Genomic DNA, 24,072 nt, shown 5'->3' on the forward strand with positions numbered 1-24,072 from the left:
AGTCCTTTCTTGGAGAGAAGGCAAAATAAGCTCGAAACTCGGGGACTCGATAAAAACGTTTAATTACACTTTTTAGAGAATTCGTACAGTGCAACAGTGAATGTTCGCCGTTAATATTATTCACAGGACTCCATTTTCTCAAATGTTAACTGTATCTGCATTTTTATTCCCCTGTCCAATACTCCCATCAGGTTTCCCCGTCTTGCCCAGTCTCCCGGAAGTTCTTCCAATTTTGGCTACGGACCAATACATCAAACACTCCAGTTGGTCCGATCCATGGTCCTGGGAAAACGGAAGGCCACGGTCCCATCCCCACCAAGCCATATTTTAACCAAACCCAATACCAGTCCCTAAAATATTAGATGGAAAAGTAAGGGGCCATGGATCCCTTTTAGTATATATGAACATCATCTTTTAAAACACCTGCGCGCGCGCGTGTGTGTGTGTGTGTGTGTGTGTGTGAGAGAGAGAGAGAGAGAGAGAAAGAGAGAACAGGAAACAAGACTGAAATACAAGAAAACAGAAGAAAAAGAGTTGAGTCTGGGTCGGAGAAATAGGAGAAGCAGGAGGCTACCTCTTGTCCATGATACCTTACCCACTTTGCAATGGTGGGGAAGGACTGAATATAATCTCTAGGAAGGGGAAGGTGTGGCGCTGAGAAAAATCAGCCTCCAAAGGTCTCAACAGAATGAGTTTAAAGAGAAAGAAGGGACCCCTGGCTTCTCTTATCTTCGTGGTTCTTAGGGTAAAGGAGTGACTGAGGCACAGGAAGATTCAGAATGATGTGCAGACCCAACCCTTTAGATGACCATTTGTGAACAGAGATTGGAGGACTCTTGACAAAGTCTAAGAAGGGACAAACAATGAAATGAATGAAAGAGAAAATAACCTTCAAAGAGCACAAGCTGGGAAGTTGTGGTAAAGGGAGAGAACTCAGATTCTGATCTAGGCCGGGGGGATAGATTGTGGGGCAGCCGTAATAAATATCAAGGCTTCAGGTAGCTAGCACCTTTCAAATTGGCACCGTGGCCTCTCCCAGGGGGTGGGACCAAATGAAGTTTGAAGGGTCATCCAAGTCAGATGTTTCAAGCAGAAGTGAGGGTTTGATATGCCTTCTTCTCATTCCATTTGCTGCACCTCACCTCACCTGCCACAATGACTTGGTAGAGGAGGTGTGTGTTGGGGGGGGGGGGGGGGGAATGAGGCCAGAAAGCAGCACTCATCACCTAGCTCCTGAGAGCGTCAACAGATAATCTTGGCAGTATCAGGCTGGTAAATGCAGTGTTCCTGGTATTGAGTGACTTCCCAACCCGCCCTTTACCCTCCTCCAAGCATCGCTCCAGAGGGTACCATGACCGGGATGTCTCCTTACACTGGGGAGAAGAAAAACACAAACAGTTCCACATCTCAGAGATTCCCATTGTGAGACAACATCTGTTTCTGTGAGTCCAAGTGATTGGGTGTGTGTGTGTGTGTGTGTGTGTGTGTGTGTGCACGCACGCGCACGTGTGTGATGACTGCCTGGGGTTAAGGAGCTCCACTACCCTCTGTTAGGTTTGGCTCAGCTGGTCAAGGGAGATGAACTAGGGCATACATATCCTTCTGTCACTTTCCAAACCAACTACTCTCTCAACCAGACTTTTCAGGGTAGTGTTCCAAGTACAATGTGTCCCAGACAGTCTGATTTACTTAGAGCTGTGCCCACCACTGTAGTCATCTGGGCCAGGGGAAAACAGCAGCTTGTTTGTCCTAGGGCTGCTGGCCCTGTAGGGACTGGGAGGGATAGGGAACTGGGATTGAGGGAAAAGCTACATTACATTTTTCACCTGTCTGAGGAAGGGGTAGGCTCTGACTGCAGGATTGGTGCTTTAGCAGGACTTAGACAGTAGCCTGGTTCACAGGAAAATATACACACAAAATAAAGTATCAACATTTCTCCCCAACCTAATAACTCTCCAAAGAGAGGACAAGTGCTCTGGAGAACCAGAGGTTGTTGCTGCTCCTATGCCCTGTGTAAAAGTGCCTGGCACCTTGTCCCCAGTGGCAGAGAAAAGCAGAGTAGTCTGGTGGGCAGCTCAGTCCCAGAAGAAAAATAAGCAAACCTAAGAGATGAAGGGCTAATGGCAGCTGCTTGGAATTTGGACTGAAAGCCCAATAGGAAGAACTAGCGCCAGTAACCAAGTTCTGTGTACAGCTCTTCTCAGGATCTCAGGGACACAGATGGAGGGAGAAGGCAGAGAAGGGTCAGCAGGGGATCGATGGAGTGGGATTGGCAGGTAGAGTGGATTTCCTTAGGGGAGGACTGAGTACCTGGACTGAGTGAGGAAGCCCAGCTTGGCAAGAAAATTAAAAACAATGAGGATGGGGGATCCAGGCGTGGAGCCTCTTTAGCAAGAGCAGTTCAAAGTCTCTGTCCCGGTCCCAGCAGGCCACCTGGCCTACAGCAGGACTAGGTCTGCGGTGGGGGCACTTGGAGAGGGTGCTGGCCTCTCCTCTCTGCCCCTGACCCAGGTTAGTGCAGGAAACAGCAGGCTTCTCTCCCCATCACTGGTTACCAGTGTCTCGAGTCGACCAGCTCAGGTCGGAGGCTGAGTTTCTTGAGGCTTTCATAGCCCACCACAATGACGATGGTGGAGGGCGTGGCTGAGATGATTCTGGCGGACAGGCCTTTCATGAGCCCCCAAGGCCCCTCTTCTGCCATCAGCTGTCGGAAGGTCAGGATGATGGAGTTCTTGCCCTCAACCTGGAAAAGTCCACAGAGTGCAGGATCACAGTCTGCAGTCAAAGTCCCTACACCCAGTCTCTCCTATCTTAGCCTAAAAGTGGAAAGAATTAGACTTGGGAGTCAGAGGGCCAGACTCTGCTTCAGCAGGACAGTTCAGCAGAGTGAGTGTGGCCTCCGGTGCCAGAATGCCTGGTATGAATCCTGCCCCCTAATTTACTAACAGCATAATCTCAGGTAGTTTACTTAGCACTTTGCATCCCAGTTTCCTCAAATATATAATAATAATGATAGTACCTACACCGTATGGTTGTTTTATGCAGTAAGCAAAAGAATTCTTATAAATGCTGAGAACAGTGCCGGGCAGACAGTAAGTATTCAATAAATGTTAGCTTCATTAATATTATTACATAAACTACACAGTGATGAGTCTAGACCAGGTTCTCCTCTCTGGTCTCAGGGAGGCTGGATTAAATCACCTCCAAGGCCTCTGCAGACATTTTGATTCTATCATCTCAATTCCTCTGAACCCACATGGCTAGAGTCCTCCGCTCTGTCCCTGCCACCTCCCTCCCTATCGTACCAGAAGCCTGGCTATGGCAAGAATCTTTTCTCTCTTCTTTCCTAATACTCTTGCCCTCTTCTCCATACCTACAACCAAACAACACACTCAGAAACCACCCCACTCAGACCCGCAACCAATGCAGGACAGACACCCTCCTTGATATGCCTCTCCCTATTCCCAAGGTGGGCCCATCTTTGACTGAGAACATCTCCCCATTCCTCTCTGCCTCCTTTAGCACCCACCTCCACATTCCCTCACTCCCTTCTTCCTCTGACCACTTGTGCGCCTCTCATCCTCCACTTATCTACAGACATGTCAAGGACCTTTTTAGCTATGGCCCTGGTCCCCATACGCACTTTGTCTCTTCTAGCTTGGGAACGCCTCAAAGAAGTTGTTTAGTTGCCAAGTCATATAGTAGGGAGCTGTTCTTTCCCTTGATTCTCCTCATGGAACCCCCACAACAAGGCTAGGAGAGAATAAGGATGGAACTTGTGCACTTTATTATTTGTAAACCGATCAGATACCATTCATTTTAAAATGTATGGGTCACCACTGAGATGTTATGGGGAGGGAGGTGGGAGGGGGGTTCATGTTTGGGAACACATGTAAGAATTAAAAGATTTTAAAATTTAAAAAAAATTTAAAAAAATTAAAAAAAATAATAATAAAATAAAATGTATGGGTCATAGCAGGGGCAATCTTTCCTAGAGATAAATATACAACTGACCCTTGAACAACATGGGTTTGAACAATGTGAGTCCACTTATAAGCAGTACTTTTTTTCCAGCAGTAACACTACTAACAGTACTAATAAAAATAAAAAATAAAATAACCAGAAAAACTTCACCATTGCCTTTTAATCTCTATCTATGTATTGTATATCTTGAAACATATCAAGATACATTCTTGTTTCTCTAAAGTATATACTTGGTTAATTTAAGAATTTCATGCTTATACAACATTAAATTTAAAGAGATTATTTAACTTCTCTGGAAAAAATCAAAATTTTACATAGGCAGCAGAGTTATTACATAAAACATTGAATTTAGGGAATTCCCTGGCTGTCCATGAGATCATGGCATCCAGTCCCATCACTTCATGGCAAATAGATGCAGAAACAGTGGAAACAGTGGCAGACTTTATTTTGGGGGGCTCCAAAATCACTGCAGATGGTGACTGCAGCCATGAAATTAAAAGACGCTTTTGGAAGAAAAGTTATGACCAACCTAGACAGCATATTAAAAAGCAGAGACACCACTTTTCCAACAAAGGTCCGTCTGGTCAAGGCTATGGTTTTTCCAGCAGTCATGTACGGATGTGAGAGTTGAACTATAAAGAAAGCTGAGTGCCGAAGAATTGATGCTTTTGAACTGTGGTGTTGGAGAAGACTCTTGAGAGTCCCTTGGACTGCAACGAGATCTAACCAGTCCATCCTAAAGGAAATCAGTCCTGAATATTCATTGGAAGGACTGCTGCTGAGGCTGAAGCTCCACTCCTTTGGCCACCTGAGGTGAAGAACTGACTCATTGGAAAAGACCCTGATGCTGGGAAAGACTGAAGGCGGAAGAAGGGGACGACAGAAGATGAGATGGTTGATGGTATCATAGACTCAATAGACATGAGTTTGAGTAAGCTCCGGGAGTTGGTGATAGACAGAGAAGCCTGGAGTGCTGCAGTCCATGGGGTAGCAAAGAATCAGACACAACTGAGCGACTGAACTGAACTGACTGAACTGGCTGTCCAACGGTTAAAACTCCACGCTTCCACTGCAGCAGGCATGGGTTTGATTCCCACATGTGGAACTAAGATCCCACATGACACGTAGGGTGGCTAAAAAAAACTGAATTTAAAACTGAACTGCCTGCTTATATTACCCACAATATAATTAAATGTCTTTATGACTGTAACCGATACCAAAATGATTTAAGTAAAAATTCATTTTTATTCATACTTAAAAAACACACACACACACCCCCAATCCTGTAGTACTAGACAATCTGTGGATGAGGAGCCATGGATTTAGAGGGCCAAGTTACACTCTGATTTTCAACTATGCAGAGTGTCGGCTTTCCCAAACTACATGTTGTTCAAGGTTCAATTGTACCTAGATTTACCAATCACCCCTGTCCAAACATCCTGGTATCAGAAAAGTGACTTCACCTCTAACCTGTTAAGGTTTTTATCCTTCCTTCTCCCTCATTCTCGGGCTTCCCTAGTGGCTCAGAGGTAAAGAACCTGCCTGCCCATGCAGGAGATGTTGGAGCCACTGGCTGGATCCTTGGGTCAGGAAGATCCTCAAGAGGAGGAAATGGCAACCCATTCCAGTATTCTTGCCTGGAGAATCCCATGGACAGAAGGTCCGGGAAGGTTATAGTCCATGGGGTTACAAAGAACTGGACATGACTGAGTGCACATGTGTACACGCGTGCACACACACACTCCACCTAAAGCTTTATAGAGCAAAATGCATCATTTGTATACTATATATTATCCTTTAGATTCAATTTCTTTGGCCTTCAGGTTGTGAAATTGTCACTGAGCTGACTAAAGACAGGGTCTATAATTTCTGGACAGCACCACCAAGGCCTTTGTATTTGTGCTGAGCCCATACAGAACCATCTGTGAAAACTGTTCAAGAACAGTCACTTTCACTGTAGAGAGCTCATAGCCAAGTGGAAAACCCAGAGAGACTTATGAAATAAACTAAAATCGTGTTTCTAGTATCTACAAACCTGCCAGATAAGGAAAGGTCATTGATATGCTATGCTAGGGCTTCCCTGGAGGCTCAGACGGTAATCTAACAGGACAAGAGCCTAGAAGACAGCAGTAAGAATTCCTGGGGGCATGGGCAAGGAAAAGAGGCATGCAAGGTGGTAGACAGGGTGATAGAAACATCCTAGGCAGTTCAAAGTGCTCAGCTGGTTTCTGTAGATGGTGAGTCATAACCACAAGGAAAGGCTTCTCATGGCTTATCTGGCAGCTGGGGAGAGAAGAAGACGGGTCTTACCTGTACTCGGGTTCGGATGACATCCATGGGATTGGTGAGGATGGAAGCAGTGGCTGCAGCCAGAGGCCCCGAGATGGCTTGAAAGACAATGTGAGGGCACTCCTTTGGGCAGAGGGATGAGAGCTGCTCTGGAACCGAGGGAAAGACAGTGCCTCAAGACGCGAGCTACCAGCCCACGTGCCCCTCGCTGCTTCTACCAGTTGGCCCAACGATGACAAAATTTCCATCCTTGGCCGCCTTAGACCCTGTAACTTCCGTCCTGTCTTTTCTTCATGTCCATCAGAACCAACAAAAATTTATAAATCTCAGGCCCCTTCCAAAAGTCAATTTGAACAGGACAAAAATTCCTCTGGAGAAGGGGATTTCAAAATCCCTTTGCTTGCTGACTCCTTTCATCTGCTGGACAGAAATCCTTCCTGATGTAAAACTCTTATGCTGATATTCCACTTCCCCCAACTCACAGGCACCAGATAACTGGTAAAATACATTAGAAAGTGGTAACACTGATTGTCTTCAAGGAAGGGAGCTGGGTGCCTATGGCAGAGGAGCGTTTTCACTGCACACCTTTTCCTACCTTTTGAATTTCAAACCATGTGAATATTTGTAAAAATAAAAAAACAATTACAGTTAAAAGAGAAAATCATATCCTACAGTGAAAACTTTTCTTCAGCCTATATCAAGGAGGGGAAATTCATTTTTCAAAATGGTGATGAAGCAGATGCAATAACACCCAGATTCACCCAACCCCAGTATCGCTGGGAAGTTCACCTGCAACTGAATTCTTTTGCTTTCTCCCTCTCTGGAGGTGAGAGATGAGAGTCTGTTCATTTATTCAACAAAGATTCACTGAGTGACTACCATGAGCCAGTCAGCTTGGGTTCTGAGGAAACAACAATGAATGAAAGAGCCTCAAGTCAGCATCTGAGGAGAATACAGGGAAGCCACAAGGGTGACTGAGACCTCTTCCGAACCTGGCCATCCTTCTGAACGTTCCATAAACAGTATGATGTGACCTGTCCCCACTTTATCTCAGCAACTTCAATTCTCTCTCATTGTACATTAATGAGAAAAGTAAAGTAGCTGTCAATGCTTGCCACTGGGCAGCCTGCCTCCAGCTGCTCCTGGGACAGACCTGCCCCGGGAAGGGCCACCCAGATCCCCAGGTCCTGAAGGGCAAGATCAGAGGTCCAAATTTGTGTCTAGTTAAACTGGGCTATGTATAGGAATATTAAAATTTATCAGATTAAAAAATCTAAAACAACCTTACAATATTGAGGAAGAAAGTGACAATAGAAGGAAAAAGAACTTTTACCTCGCCAAACAAAGCTAGTGTGTATTTCAGGGTGGGTTGTTTTTTTTTTTTGGGGGGGGGGGGGCATCTTTTATAAATCCAAATTGTAATGTCTGAAAAAAAAAGCTTCAAATCCCTGCCCTTATGAAATTTACACTCTAGTAGGGGAAAACAGACAATAAATCAAAAATGAAATATATCAGAAGGTGATGTATGCTAAAACATACATAATCCCAAAGAAAGGCAATGCCAAAGAATGGTCAAACTACTGCACAATTGCACTCATCTCACACACTAGTAAAGTAATGCTCAAAATTCTCCAAGCCAAGCTTCAGCAATACGTGAACTGTGAATTTCCAGATGTTCAAGCTGGTTTTAGAAAAAGCAGAGGAACCAGAGATCAAATTGCCAACACCCACTGGATCATCAAAAAAGCAAGAGAGTTCCAGAAAAACATCTATTTCTGCTTTATTGACTATGCCAAAGCCTTTGACTGTGTGGATCACAATAAACTGTGGAAAATTCTGAGAGAGATGGGATTACCAGACCACCTGACCTGCCTCCTGAGAAATCTGTATGCAGGTCAGGAAGCAACAGTTAGAACTGGACATGGAACAACAGACTGGTTCCAAATAGGAAAAAGAGTAGTCAAGGCTGTATATTGTCACCCTGCTTATTTAACTTCTATGCAGAGTACATCATGAGAAACGCTGGGCTGGAAGAAGCACAAGCTGGAATCAAGATTGCTGGGAGAAATATCAATAACCTCAGATATGCAGATGACACCACCCTTATGGCAGAAAGTGAAGAGGAACTGAAGAGCCTCTTGATGAAAGTGAAAGAGGAGAGCGAAAAAGTTGGCTTAAAGCTCAACATTCAGAAAATGAAGATCATGGCATCTGGTCCCATCACTTCATGGGAAATAGATGGGGAAACAGTGGAAACAGTGGCAGACTCTATTTTTTAGGGCTCCAAAATCACTGCAGATGGTGACTGCAGCCATGAAATTAAAAGACACTTACTCCTTGGAAGAAAAGTTATGACCAACCTAGATAGCATATTAAAAAGCAGAGACATTACTTTGCCAACAAAGGTCTGTCTAGTCAAGGCTATGGTTTTGCCAGTGGTCATGTATGGATGTGAGAGTTGGACTGTGAAGAAGGCTGAGCACCGAAGAATTGATGCCTTTGAACTGTGGTGTTGGAGAAGACTCTTGAGAGTCCCTTGGACTGCAAGGAGATCCAACCAGTCCATTCTGAAGATCAGCCCTGGGATTTCTTTGGAAGGAATGATGCTAACGCTGAAACTCCAGGTCTTTGGCCACCTCATGCGAAGAGTTGACTCATTGGAAAAGACTCTGATGCTGGGAGGGATTGGGGGCAGGAGGAGAAGGGGACAACAGAGGATGAGATGGCTGGATGGCATCACTGACTCGATGGACGTGAGTCTGAGTGAACTCCGGGAGTTGGTGATGGACAGGGAGGCCTGGCGTGCTGCGATTCATGGCGTCGCAAAGAGTCGGACACGACTGAGTGACTGAACTGAACTGATGTATATTTTATATAAATATAAAAATATGTATGTTTTTAGGTATAGATAAAAATAAAGCAGGAAAAGGAGATAAGAATGCCAAGGGTAGAAGGTGAAGTTTAAGCAAAGAGTTAAAGGAGAGTGTAAGCCTTATCGATCTGTGGAAAGAACTTTCCCAGCAGAGGTAACATCCTATCCAAAGGCCCTGAGGCATGAGTATGCCTGAGATCTTCAAGAGGCAGCAAGGCCAACGTGTCTGGATGAGTGAGGGGAAGAAGAGTAGATGAGGTCTAAGAGGTAGGTCATTTAGGGCCTTGAAGCCATTGCATGGACTTTGGCTTTTACTCTGAGTGAGACTGAGTGTCAAACAGATTTAAGAAAAGAGTTAAGAATTCTTTTCTGGGAGGAGGGGCATTATAAAGGTAGGGGATTAAAAGGTACAAGCTATTGGGTGTAAAATAGCTACAGGGATATATTATATAACACGGAATATAGCAAATATTTTATAATAACTATAAGTGGAGTATAACCTTCAAAAATTGCGAATCACTATATTGCACCCCTGTAATTTATACAATATTATATATTAACTATCAGTTTCAGTTCAGTCGTTCTGTCATGTCTGACTCTTTGCAACCCCATGGACTGCAGCACACCAGGCCTCCCTGTCCATCACCACCTCCCGGAGTCTACTCAAACTCATGTCCATTGAGTCAGTGATGCCATCCAACCACCTCATCCTCTGTCGTCCCCTTCTCCTCCCACCCTCAATCTTTCCCAGCATCAGGGTCTTTTCAAATGTCAGTTCTTTGCATCAGGTGGCCAAAGTATTGGAGTTTTAGCTTCAGCATCAGTCCTTCCAACGAATATTAACTATACTTCACAATAAAAAAAATAATAACTTTTTTCTCATGCTCCTAGTTTTGGTAATTTATGGCCAGGCAACTAAAGATTAGAGAACAAGTAGGAGGGTAGAGGTTGGCAGGGCAGAAGCAAAGGCTTCCAAGACCCAGATAGAATTCCTTAAGCCCTACCAGAATCACCTCTCCCCTGATTTCTAATCACTTTCTTCCCCAGGGTCAGCATACAAACAGAAACAAAGTGAACTGCCAGCTGTGCCTCAGGGGTGTCTTGCTCTCCAGAAAAGAAAACATTTCACAAGCATTAGAAGGTAGCATCTGGACTGCCACTGCCAGCCTCCTTGGGCCTGTCTGCATTGGCATCCAAGCCAGCAAGCTGCAGTGGGATTCAGATTCCAATTCTAATCACTCACATACGCCATTTTCCCGGGGTTTACGAAGAGGATGAAAAAACAAAGACAAGAGCGTGGGAGAAAGAGTCCCAAGTCTTTCCTTCTCCGTTATTCACTTAACAAATGTTTATTGGGCATCTATTATCTGCAAGGCAGAAGATAAACCTAGGCTTACTTGGTTTAAGTCCTTCCTGGCTAAATGACTTTGGGCAAGTAATATAAATGAGCATTTATTTAACATTTACTATATGCCAGCCACTGCGAAAGCACTAGGCATAAAACAGAGAAATGGGCAGAGAAGTAACTTCATGGAACTTACAGTCTAATTAAGGAGCTGCATGGGAGCTAGGGATAAAACACCTGCAAATTATGGTACGTGCTCTAGAGGAAAAGGTGCTGAAAAAGAAAACAGGAAGCGCCCTCTTTCCGGCTGGGTAAAGGGAGCATGTATGCCAATGCCTGAGGCATGAGAAGGACCCGGCCACAGAAAGAAAATGGGCAAGGGTGTTGCAGGCAGAAAGAACAGTATGTGCAAAGGCTAGGAGGTGAGAACAGAGCTTGATGTATCTTGGGAATTGAGCGAAGGGCAGTGAGGATGGACCAGAGTGAGTAAGGGGAAAGGGGCGCGAGACAGGGCTGGAGGAGATGAGGATCAGGTCACACAGACCTGTACTGACTGTGAGAAGCATTCGATTTTATTCTAAACACCCATACGGAAGCCTTGGTAGATTTTAGCAAAACGGAGTGACAAGAACCAATCTATTCGCTCAACAAGTACGTCCTGAACACTGACAATTCATCAGGCCCTGAGACACACAGTGTCACAGAGCCTGGCACACAGTGAGGGTTCAATAAATGTTAGTGGGGACAAGGAAGAGGCAGGGGCCAAGCGCGATGCGCAAAGCCTTCGTCTCAGTGATCTGGAGAATAACCTGGCCACTGACACCTGAAAGTCAGTCAGAAAAAGGAAAAGGTTGGGATGGAAAATGTTATAGTTGAGTAAAATTTCAGATGTACGTGCATGCCTTCAAGTTGAAAGGTCCAACAGTCAGAATATCTGTCCAGAGCTCTGGACAGGTTAGTTTGGGAAAAGAAATAGAGATTTGGACATATTAGAAAAGGACAACCCTAATTTTAGATGAAATCAAATGAGGAGACAGGGGTGAAGATAGACTCCAGAGAAAATTTTTCCTAGGATGTTTCTCTAACATTAAGATTACCAGCATCTGTTCCTAAGGAATCTGATACAAAGGGTCAAGGTGGAGTCCACATATTTGAATTTTACCAAATACTCTAGATGAAAGACTGTTGAAAGAAAGAGACAAAGTTACAACGCTGTGGATGTTTCAGGGTAGCAAGCACATACAGGTCCTGCTCTCGGCAGTATGCTTTGCCCTTTCAGAAGGAAGTCTGGCGGTATGTTTATTAAGACCCTCAAAAATGTCATCTTTTGGGACTTCCCTGGAGGTCCAGTGGTTATGATGCCGTGCTTCCAATGCAGGGGGTGCAAGTCTGAACCCTAGTCAGGGAATTAAAACCCCATATGCTGCGTGGCCATTAAAAAAAAACTGTTATCTCTGGACCCAGTAATTCCATTTCTAAGAAATACTTGTGAACCAAAAATACAGGATTAGAGAGCTTCAAGACTGTATTACATCTTGAACTTAAATTTTAAAATACCCAGGAAAGGCATCCAACTCAAAAACTCACACTATCACGATTGATTCCATCTTTAAATCCCAAGGATTTTGTCCCTCTCCACCCATTCTCTGCCAATATTCCACAAACCTTAGTTGATCCTGACGCTTGGAGAACATACTCAATGTTCTACAGTCATAGATTTTACTTGTCTGATTCCCTCCACTATAATATTAGCTCTCTGAAAGCAAGAACCATATCTTATTCACCTCTGAATCCTCTTGAATTCAAATGTTTGCTGTATGAATTCTCCCATTAAATCTCCCATTCCAACAGGCCCGGGGTGATAGCATCTGTCTCATGAGTAACCCCTCCTCCACCCTCACCCTCCTAGTTCCCGCTTACCTGCATAGAAGTGGTAGAAGGGCCACCAGACAGCACTGTTTGGGATGTAAGTAAGCAGTGAAGCCACGTAGCCTCGGTAGAAGCCACGAAGTCCGTCAGCCCGCAGGATCTGCCTGATGATGTCCTTGGTTTGGCCAAAGGCAACTACCCCGTGTCCCTCTGGACTCCCCCGCACTTGGAAGCGGCCCATCTTCTCACCCTTGCGCTGCATCATCAGGTGCTGGGAGACCACATCAATGGGCACCGTGATGCTCTGGGCCACGAGAGAGGCCGAGCCACCAGCCACCAGCGACTTGACGGTGTTGCTCTGGCTATAGTCGGCTACGAACTTCCGGGTGAGCTCGTAAGTGGTGACATAGCACTGGCCAGATATGAGGGTGAAGGTGTTGACCAGGAAACCCCGGTAGAGCCCAGTCACACCATCCGCCCGTAGGATCTTGATGAAGGCGTCGAAGGTCCCATGGTAGAGGCTCCTGCCTTTCTGAACCTGCAACCGAGTGCGGATGAGGGTGAAGGGGTAGACGCTGACGCGGATCATCATTGTCATTGCCACACCGAACACGTAGAACTTCTTCTTGTCCAGGTGCTCCCACTCGATGATCTGGATGTTACGTTTGTCCTCCATTGTGCCTGGAGACCTGGGGGCTGGAGCAGGATGGAGGGAATATGAAGGAGATCAGAGTTCACACCTTCTCCTCTTGGCTGGGCTCTGAGACGCTATTCTCAGGCTTCATCTCCTGGGGTACTCACCTCCCAAAGCTTAGACTTCAACTAATCTGGCTCTGCCAACCCCTGCCTGAGTCTTCCTTCACAGATTAAGATGCCCCCCCACCTTTACCAGTCCGTGCATATTCAGGGCCCTCCTGTGAAAGCTGTTTCTCACCGCAGGGACTCCCCTGCCCCAGTCCCACCTCAGCTCCCTGCTCCCAGCTTGCTGGACTCGTCTGCTCTCTCTGCCTCTGCCCAGGCCCCAGCGTCACGGCCATCCTTTTTCCTTTTCTAGCTCACCCAGACAGCTCAGGATGCTGTGGACAAACCAACCACGTGACAGGAGGCAAGACCTTTAGGTGGGCTAATGGGATGTCACAAAGTGATATTCCAGGGGTTCCTAAAACCTCAAGGGAAGCGCTCCATTTCTGACGCCCCTAGGCCTACTGAGAAGGCGAGGCTTTCAACCTTCAGCCACTGAGCCTCAGCAGACTACCTCTTTTAGCACCACTTACCAGCTGACTCACCTGACTATTTCTGGTTTCCTGCATTGGCCCCTCTGAGCTTCCCTGACCCACACTCACTACACTTACATTTTCTCCAGTCTGCATTAGAAGAAAGCAAACAGGGCTTTCACGCCACAGCCGCCACCCCCTCCCTCCCTCCCCTTTAATGAAAGAAATTAGGGAGTCAGGAACAAGTCAAAGGTCAGAGTCCTCTTTGGTTATTAGATAACTCACCCAAGAGAAAGAAATGAACCACCTGAGAGCTAAGCAGCTTCCCTGAAGAGTCCTGACAACTGTAGAGAACATGCCTGGCCCCCTTATCCCCAAGCACAGAAACAGTAACCTCAGCCCTAGACAATGATGGGAGATTCCAGTGACAGAAGAAAGAGCAACTCCGCCTTTGATACATTCAGTCTCTTCAAGGAGACTCAGTATCCCTCTGGGGACTGGACATAAGAAACAGAGATAAAGCAACCAGGGCAAATTAAATACATGGGGCCTTCATGTTACGTGTATCCAAAGAGTAACGTTTCAAACAAAACTCATAAGCTAACAACTGTAATAACTATATAAAATCAGGAGCTTCCAACTTAAGAAATGTCAAATGAGAGCACGTCATATACTGGACATAGACACAGTGACAATGTAATGTGCTCCTGGGTAGGATACTGGACATTTGCAGCCAGAAGGAGAAAGTGGAAAGTTAAATTCCAGGAAGTGAGAAGTCAAACTTTAAGTAGCTTCTTGGTTTACCATACAAGTCTGTGGAGAAGCAAGGTTAGCTTTTTGGAATTCCCTGAGCTGGACTGTTATCACTTTCATTAAAATACAAGATACCTGCAGTATAAACTCAGTACATGTGAGCTGAAGGGAAAACCTCAGCTTCAAGGTGAGACATGCGTGAGGCACATGTAACCAAGACAGGCTCCCTGGAGGAGGACAAGGCAGGTGAATGGAGAAATACATGCGGGCAGCGGAAGGGAGAGAAAAACGGCGGAAACAACTGAGTTAACCAGAACAGAGAACTGAGGTCATGGGGAATGAGCTAGAGATTGAGTTCTAGGAGGAGAACCTTTGGAACACGGATGTGCCACTTGCTGTGGGCCCTTCCTCCAGCCTCAGCCCACGACACCCACCAAGTCCAGTGCAGAAATCTTCTCCTTTGAGGCCCTTCAAAAGAAGGGGATCACTGTACCATTGAAAAACTAAGTGGGTGTTTGTCATCCAGGGTCCCAAGGTCATGTGTCCATTTCTACCGAGAGAGGAGGAAAGAGAGAGAGATACTAGGGTTCACTGAATACATATTACCTCATATAATCCGTACAACTTAACTTGTGTACAGTTAAGACATTTCTGCTAAATGAGAAAGTAGAGGTACAAACAGGTTAAAAGAAACAGGCCTAAGGTCACACAGTCGTTCAGTGGTGGAGGCAGGACATGAGCCAAGCTTGCTCCTCTGCTCCATCATGCCCTCTGGCCCCTGGGAGCTGAGGAGCTCCAGCACAAATCATCTCTGTTCTGTCTGAAGCTAAGTCATTCCAACCCTGGGAGGCAGAATTAATGCCTTCACAACTGCCAGTCACGCAAGGGTTAAGCATAAGCTCCTGGCCATGCAGATGCTCAGGGATTTCCCTCAGCTTTGTTCCAGAGAAACCAAGAGCTGCCTCTGCTTTCCCAGCGTGTTTGTGGAGGGACTGAGCAGAGTGGCTGGGCGGGCCTGTTGTCGTCACAGGACAAATACAGCAGGGCTCAAGCAGGAGAGCCTTCTGCCCGGCTCATGAATAGTGCGTGACAGGCAGGGCAACAAAGGACTCTGTCCCAGAACCTAGTTTTGAGGGCACCATCTCAACCTATGAAACTGAATGACAGAGTACCAACATCTGATTACAGCAGCACCCAGTGCCTCACTTCCCCACTTTCCTCCATCTCCATCCCTCACATGTGCCAGTCTAGTTTAAATTCCCAGAAAGAAGGAAGGACTCTCCAGGGCCAAAGTAGGAAGCTTCCACCACTGCCATGACAGAGAAAGCCACTATGGGTCATGCCAAGAGGGCTGAGCCTCTACAGTTGAAGGTGAAGGCTCTGCATCTACCCTCCCTACCCCTTTAAAAGGTAGGGCTGCTCCTAAAAGCTGGGATCTCAACCTGCTCTTTGTTCTATAACCTCCCAACTTCATGCAGATATATCAAAACCAGTTCCTTCTGTCTCTCCCTCAGGAAAATCCTTCTTGCAGATACCTGTACACTCACTTCCTACAGCCTTCCAACTCAATCAGTCCAGCTTCTTTATGACTCTTTCCCAGACCCTCATTTGTGTGGATGTGTACATGCTCAGTTGCATCCGACTCTTGGCGACCCTATGCACTGTAGCCGGCCAGGCTCCTCTGTCACGGGATTTTCCAGGCAAGAGTACTGGAGTGGCTGCCATGCCCTCCTCCAGGGGATCTTCCCCACCCAGCGATCGAACCGGCGTCTCTTACGTCTCCAGCATTGGGAGGCAGGTTCTTTTACCACTGCACCACATGGCTTGCACCACATGGCTCCAATTGTGAACTGTCTCCAATCTTTTAACATAGCTTAGACACAAAGGTTAAAGTGCTTCATGTGGAGACCCACCAGATGACCCAGGATGTCCTGAAGTCATCAAATGAGATGTCAAAGGCAGAGGCCTCACTGATGAGCCTATCAGAGGAGAGGGACAAACTGGCCCAGGCAGGTATACTCCCCCTCCACTTCAGTCTCCCTGTACCAGAAAAACTACACCAGACTTCACTAGGATCTCAGATAAGATTCTTGTTCAGGACAACACAGAGTCACCTGGAACGTAAGGTCATTCGATGGAAAGAACACAAGCAGTCAGGAGATCCAAGTTTGAGTTCCACTACCATTACTTTCTAGTAGGATTGGAACCAAATCACTTCTTTGAAATTCAGTTTCCTCATCTCTGAAATGGGGCTAATAAAGCCTGCCATAGCTATACAACAGTTTGGGGCAACTCACCTGAGCTAATATGTGTGAAAGCACTTTGTAAACAACAAAATACTTCTATTACTGCAGAAAGCTCTGCTGGACAGTGCTGCTCTAAATCTCTGCTACTCAGAGTGTGGCACAGACCAGCAGCATGCGCATCACCTGGGAGTTTGTAAGAAATACAGAATTTCAGGATGCTCCACAGACCTGCTGAATAAGAGCGAACATTTTCACAGGATCTCTGGGTGATTAATACATAGATCAGAGCTTGGAAAGTACTGCCTTAAATATTCAGGACTGTCAGTATTATAAATGGTAACAACTACTCTAGGAGTCCAGGATCGTCTGACTCCATCCTGACTGGTCACCAGGACTGGGCTCAATGATGTCTACTAGACTCATTCAGATCTTATCAGTCGACAACCCCCACCAAATCAAATTGACACCTACAACTTCTGACAAGTCATCTGTGGGGTTTGGTCCCCACTTCTGTGCTGCAAACAAGATCTTTGCTTCCTCCTCTGTTCTTACTGCATCTGCCTGAAGGCTCTGCATCCTGGGAGCTAGCTACCACATGAATGTGAATATATTTCCATGCTTGCCCACCAGTCTTAATGAATATGCATTTCCTTAGGGAAGTTCCCTGGCATGCCTCCAACCTCTCCCTCCAAGACAATCTCCGCTCTGGGACATGAAGAGATTCCCACCCAGCCTTCCTTTGGTCTTTCATAGGCTCCCATGTGACGCTTCATGGCAGACGCCACATGACAATCCTCTTCACCTACTCCACATGACACACGCTTTAAGCTGCTTCTGTCCTGGCCCCCGACCTGCCGCCTCTGGATCCTCGGACTTGTCCCTCGCCATGCCTCTCGCCATGCTTCTTTCGCTGTCAGCGAACCTCATGCTCCTCCGACAGAAAGAGATGACTAGTTGGAATCGTCCCCCATTCCCCAAACTGCGTGGCGGGCCCCCACTGAAGCGCAGCCGGGCACTGCAGGCGCCCGCTGCCTCCTTGACAGGTCCAGCTCCTCGGAGACCTTAGTCCTCAGGCACCCAAGCAAGTGGTTTCTTACCTCCTCAGATCAGGGTGGTTCCGCCGCGTCTGAGGTGAACTCCAAGTGCGGACCTCTAGGCTGCAGGTCCCATTTTATCCTCTGTTTCTGGCGACTGATGGCCTCCGGTCGCATCTTCCTCCATCTCGACCGGGCTCCCGGTACTGACGGAACCGGAAGTTGGGACCTTGTCACTCCCTCCCCTTGAAGGGGCGGAGATGAACGGTGCCAATTCCACCAATGGGGTTCTGAATCTTCAGCCTCTCCCCCCGCCCCCGCAGCAAGAGTGGAAGTTCCTGGCAGCCATCTTGAATACGGGCAGAGGCCACGCCTTCATGAGCTCGGACATGGCCTCAGCTGTAGAGCGCATGCGTTTTCTTTCCACTTGGTGGAAACTGAGTCCGCCGGCCCTTCTTGAGTATCTTGTCCTAACTGGGTCACCTTGTGTTTCGATACTATTGGGACCCTTAAATTCAAAGCTCATCTGTTATTTTTCTCATCTGTTGAGCCAAAACAGAGGCTAATGTGCTGAGCAGGGAAGACTAAATTTAGACAACCAATTTTAACGTTTGAGAGCTCAAAGAATTGCAGGAATAGAGGACATCCTGGAGGTGGAGTAGTCTCTCCCAGCTCTAAAACAATTTGCCTATACATGGATTTAAAAGAAGAGGCAGACCCCTTTAAATAAGGGACTGGAAGGTGAGGTATGGGGTGGCGAATAGATTCATTTCAAAATAGATATTTCTACACCGCCACAAACAGACAACCCAATTCTTTAAATGGGTAAAGGACTTGAATAGACATTTCTCTAAAGAAGGTAGCCAAAAAGCACAGGAAGAGATGCTCAGTATCATTAGAGAAAAACAAATCAAAATCATAAGATCTCACTTCACACCCACTTGGGTGGCTAAAATTAAAACTAGCAAGCAAACAACAACCTGGAAAGTAAGGAGTGTTAGCAAGGATGTGGAGAAACTGGAACCTTCAGGCATTGCTGGTGGAAATGTAAAGTGGTTTAGCTGGTGTGAAACAGTTTGATTGTTCCTCAATAGGTTAAGCTACGTTAATATATAACCAAACAATTTCACTCTGAATAAGTATCTGAAAGAGTTGAAAACAGATGTTCAAACAAAAACTCGTAACACAAATGTTCATAGCAGCACTATTGCAATAGCCCAAAAGTAGAAACAAGGGTTCTTTGTTTATCTGTACAATGGGGCATAAGCTATTTAAAATAAAATATGGATACATACTACAATGTCGATGAGAATTTTGAAACCATTATGCTAAGTGAAATAAGCCGGACACAACAGTCCCATATTGTGCAATTCTATTTAGATGCAATATGCAAAATACACAAATGTATATAGACAGAAAGCAGGTTAAGTGGATTAGCGATTCCCAGGAACTGGAGGGAGGAGGAGTGGGAGTGACTGTTTAATTAATACAGAGTTTCTGTTTGGAGTGATGAAAGTGTTCTGGACCAGATAGTGGTGATGATTATACAACATTGTGAATGGCTAAATGTCAGCAATAGTAAATTTTATGTTATACGTATTTTAGGTGGCACTAGTGGTAAAGAACCCACCTGCCAATGGGCTTCCCTGGTGGCTCAGAGGGTAAAGAATCTGCCTGCAATGCGGGAGACCTGGGTTCAGTCCCTGGGTTGGGAAGATCCCCTGGAGGAGGGCATGGCAACACACCTCAGTGTTGCCTGGAGAATCCCCATGGACAGAGGAGCCTAGCAGGCTACAGTCCATGGGGTTGCAAAGAGTCAGACACCACTGAGCAACTAAGCACAGCCAGTGCAGGAGATTCGCAAAACATGGATTTGATCCCTGGTTCGAGATTTCCTGGAGGGCGGCATCAGTATTCTTCAGTATTCTTGCCTGGAGAATTCCATGGACAGAGGAGCCTAGCAGGCTACAGTCCTTAGGATTGCAGAGTCAGGCATGACTAAATTGACTTAGTACGCAGGTACAAAGAATTTGATAGTTCTAGGAAAGATCAGTCCTGAACACCAGATTTGTATTGATGACTGCCACAAAATATCGAATGGGCATTTCAAACTTATTGTGAAAGTTAGTCTTATGTCAGTCTGGCTAGCGCTATGAAGGTGAAAGTGAAAGTTCCTCAGTCTTGTCTGGCTCTTTGCCACCCCATGGACTAGTCCATGGAATTCTCCAGGCAAGAATACTGGAGTGGGTAGCCTTTTGCTTCTCCAGGGGATCTTCCCAAACCAGGGACTGAACCCAGGTCTCCTGAATTGCGGGCGGATTCTTCATCAGCTGAGCTATCAGGGAAGCCCAGGACTATAATACTTATTCACTAGTAGATGTTGCTGTGAAGATGTTTTGTAGGTGTGATTAACGTCCACAATCAGTTGACTCTAAGTAATGATTACCTTGATAATGTGGTTGGGCCTCACCCAGTCAGGCGAACGTGTTGCCTTTGGAGCGACACTGAGGTTTCTTTGGGAAGAAATTCTGTATCAGGACTTCAGCATGGTGGGGGTATGTAAAATGAATAAACAGCAAGGATGTACTGTATAGCCCAGGAAACTATATTCAATACCCTATCATGAAATATAAAGTAATACCCTATAATGAAAAAGAATCTGAAAAAGAATATTTATACATATAGCTGAATCACTCTGCTGTACACCTGAAACAACAAACCATTGTCAATTAACTACATTTCATTTTTTTAAAGGGTTAAAAAAAATAAAGACTGCAGCATCAACACCAGTGTTCACAGCAGCACTATTTATAGAAACCAAGATATGGATACCATCTAAATGTCCATCAACAGATAATGGATAAAGAAGATGGGGTATACAGACAATAAATGCTGGAAAGGAGGGAGAGAAAAGGGAACCCTATTGCACTGTTGGTGGGAACGTAAACTGATACAGCCACTATGATGAACAGTTTGGAGATGCCTTCAAAAACTAGGAATAAAACTACCATATGACCCAGCAATCCCACTACTGGGCATAAACCCTAAGAAAACTACAATTCAAAAAGACACAGGTACTCCAAGTTTCACTGAAGCATCACTTACAGTATTTAGGACACAGAAGCAGCCTAGATGTTCATCAACAGATGAATGGATAAAGAAAATGTGGTTTGTGTGTGTGTGTGTGTGTGTGTGTGTGTGTGTGTATAGAGAGAGAGAGAGAGAGAGAGAGAGAATAGAATATTACTCAGCCATAAAAAGGAACAGATTTGAGTCAGTTATAGTGAGGTGGATGAACCTAGAGCCTGTTGGACAGAGTGAAGTGAGTCAGAAAGGGAAAAACAAATATTGTATATTAACACATATGTATGAAATCTAGAAAAACAGGACTGATGAATGTATGTTCAGGGAAGGAATGGAGATGCAGATGTAGAGAATGGACCTGTGGCCACAGTTGGGGAAGGAGAGGGAAGGGAAAATTGAGAAAGTAGCATTGACATATATATATACACTGTCTGGGGAAAAATAGATAACCAGTAGGAAGCAGTTATATAACACAGGAACCCCAGCCTGGCACTCTGAGATGATCTAGAGGGGTGGAATCGGATGGGGAGAGAGGGAGGCTCATGAGGGAGGGGATACATACATACTTATGACTGATTCGCATTGTTTTATGGCAGGAACAAACACAACAGTGTAAAGCAATTATTCTCCAATTATTAGTTTTAAAAAAGAGTAATAAAAAATATGCCAGCAAATTTGGAAAACTCAGCAGTGACCACAGGACTGAAAAAGGTCAGTTTCCATTCCAATCCCAAAGAAAGGCAATGCCAAAGAATGTCAAAACTACTGCACAATTGCACTCATCTCACACACTAGTAAAGTAATGCTCAAAATTCTCCAAGCCAGGCTTCAATAGTATGTGAAATGTGAACTTCCAGATGGTCAAGCTGGATTTAGAAAAGGCAGAGGAAGCAGAGATCAAACTGACAACATCCGTTGGATCATCAAAAAAGCAAGAGAATTCTAGAAAAATATCTACTTCTGCTTTATTGACTATGCCAAAGCCTTTGACTGTGTGATCACAACAAAGGGTGGAAAATTCTTCAAGAGATGGGAATACCAGACCACCTGACCTGCCCCTGAGAAATCTGTATGCAGGTTAAGAAGCAACAGTTAGAACTGGACATGGAACAACAGACTGGTTCCAAATCAGGAAAGGAGTACATCAAGGCTGTATACTGCTCCCCTGTTTATTTAACTTATATGCAGAGTGCACCATGCAAAATGTTGGGCTGGATGAAGCACAAGCTGGAATCAAGATTGCCGGAAGAAATATCAATAACCTCAGATATGCAGATGACACCACCCTTATGGCAGAAAATGAAGAGGAACTAAAGAGCCTCTTGATGAAAGTGAAAGAGAAGAGTGAAAAAGCTGGCTTGAAACTCAACATTCAAAAAACTAAGATCATGGCATCTGGTCCCATCACTTCATGGCGAATAGATGGGGAAATAATGGAAACAGTGACAGACTTTATTTTCTTGAGCTCCAAAATCACTGCAGATGGTGACATGAAATTAAAAGATGTTTGCTCCTTGGAAGAAAAGCTATGACCAACCTAGACAGCATATTAAAAAGCAGAGACATTACTTTGCCAACAAAGGTCTGTCTAGTCAAAGCTATGGTTTTTCCAGTGGTCATGTATGGATGTGAGAGTTGGACTGTGAAGAAAGCTGAGAGCCGAAGAACTGATGCTTTTGAACTGTGGTGTTGGAGAAGACTCTTGAGAGTCCCTTGGACTGCAAGGAGATCAGATCAGTCAATTATAAAGGAAATCATCCCTGAATATTCCTTGGAAGGGCTGATGCTGATGCTGAAGCTCAAGCTCCAATACTTTGGCCACCTGATGTGAAGAACTAACTCACTGGAAAATTCCCTGATGCTGGAAAGATTGAAGGCAGGAGAAGAGGATGGTTGGATGGCATCCCCGACTCGATGGACATGAGTTTGAGCAAGCTCCAGGAGTTGGTGATGGACAGGGAATCCTGGCATGCCACAGTCCATGGGGACGCAAAGAGTCAGACATGACTGAGTAACTGAATTGAACTGAATAAAAAAAGCAACATGATGGAACAATCTAGTCATGAGATTAAGGGTGTAGAAGTATGATGTAAATTCTAGAAGCCTATATAAAGGCGGACAGTATTCCAATCCTAATTTAAAAAAAAAGAGATATGGTACATATATACAATGGAATATTACTCAGCTGTGATAAAGTATATATATAAATTATAGAAGCATTTTATATTGTTTTAAAATATAGATTATTATTATTAAATATGGGGTGATTAATTACATATATATTAATATGTCAAAACTAGAACTCTTGTTCTTCCCTGAAATCTCACCCACCTGTTCTCTTCATCTCAGTTCACTGGCAAATTCATCCTTCCGTTCACCCAGACCAAAAATCCTGGAGCCATCCTTTTTTTAAAAAAATATTTTACTTATTTAAAAATTTTAAAATAAATTATTAGCCAGTTTTTTTTTGAAGTAGAGTTAATTTATAATATTGTATTAGTTTCAGGTGTACAGAAAAGTGATTCAGAAATACATATGTATATATATATTCTTTTTCAAATTATTTTCTATTATAGGTTGTTACAAGATATTGAATATAGTTCCTAGAGCCATCATTAACTGTTCTTTTTTTCCTCATATATCACACACAATCCATCATCAAATACCATTGGCTTTATCTTAAAAATATATCTAAAGCTGTGGCCTGGGAGGAAATATTTGCAAATTATGCAGCCCACAAGGGCTTCATTTCCAAAGTATACGAACAGCTCATACAATTCAATTAAAAAAAAAAGAACTCAACCAAAAAAGGGGTAGAATGCTTAAATAACTATTTCTCCAAAAGACATACAAATGGCCAACAGGCACATGAAAAGATGGTCAACATCACTAATTCCTAGAGAAATGCGAATCAAAACTACAATAAAGGACCACCTCATACTACTCAGAATGGCCATCATTAAAAAACGTCCTCAAATAACAAATGCTGGAGAGGATCTGGAGAAAAGGAGCCCCGTTACGCTGCTGGTGGGACTGTAAATTGGTGCAGTCACTATGGGAAACAGTATGGAGGTTCCTCAGAAAACTAAAAATAAAGTCGCCATAGGATCCTGCAGTGCCACTTCTGGGCATACATCCAGAGCAAACTATAATTCAAAAAGATGCACGCACCCCCAATGTTCATTGCACTGCTTATAATTAGCCAACCTAAATGTTCATCAACAAATGAATGGCTAAAGATGTGGTACATACATGCCATGGAATACTACTTGGCCATAAAAAATAATGCCATTTGGAGCAACATGGATGCAACTAGAGATGATCACGCTAAGTGAGGAAAGGCAGACAGAGAAAGACAAGGATCACATAGTATCACATGTGT

The 24,072-nt window shown here is 44.8% G+C and overlaps 1 protein-coding gene across 1 annotated transcript; it reads right to left on the bottom strand.

Moving 5' to 3' along the window:
- Positions 1 to 98: 98 nt before the first annotated feature.
- SLC25A44 (solute carrier family 25 member 44) lies at positions 99 to 13,048 on the bottom strand. Its single transcript, XM_068964482.1, has 3 exons — positions 12,411 to 13,048; positions 6,295 to 6,422; positions 99 to 2,743 (listed from the first exon to the last, which is right to left on the bottom strand). Exons 1-3 carry the CDS (start codon positions 13,033 to 13,035, stop codon positions 2,552 to 2,554), a joined length of 945 nt encoding a protein of 314 aa, XP_068820583.1. The 5' UTR covers positions 13,036 to 13,048; the 3' UTR covers positions 99 to 2,551.
- Positions 13,049 to 24,072: the final 11,024 nt, after the last annotated feature.

Source organism: Capricornis sumatraensis, chromosome 2 (genome assembly GCF_032405125.1).
Source record: "Capricornis sumatraensis isolate serow.1 chromosome 2, serow.2, whole genome shotgun sequence".
In the NCBI taxonomy this organism is placed as follows: Eukaryota; Metazoa; Chordata; class Mammalia; order Artiodactyla; family Bovidae; genus Capricornis; species Capricornis sumatraensis.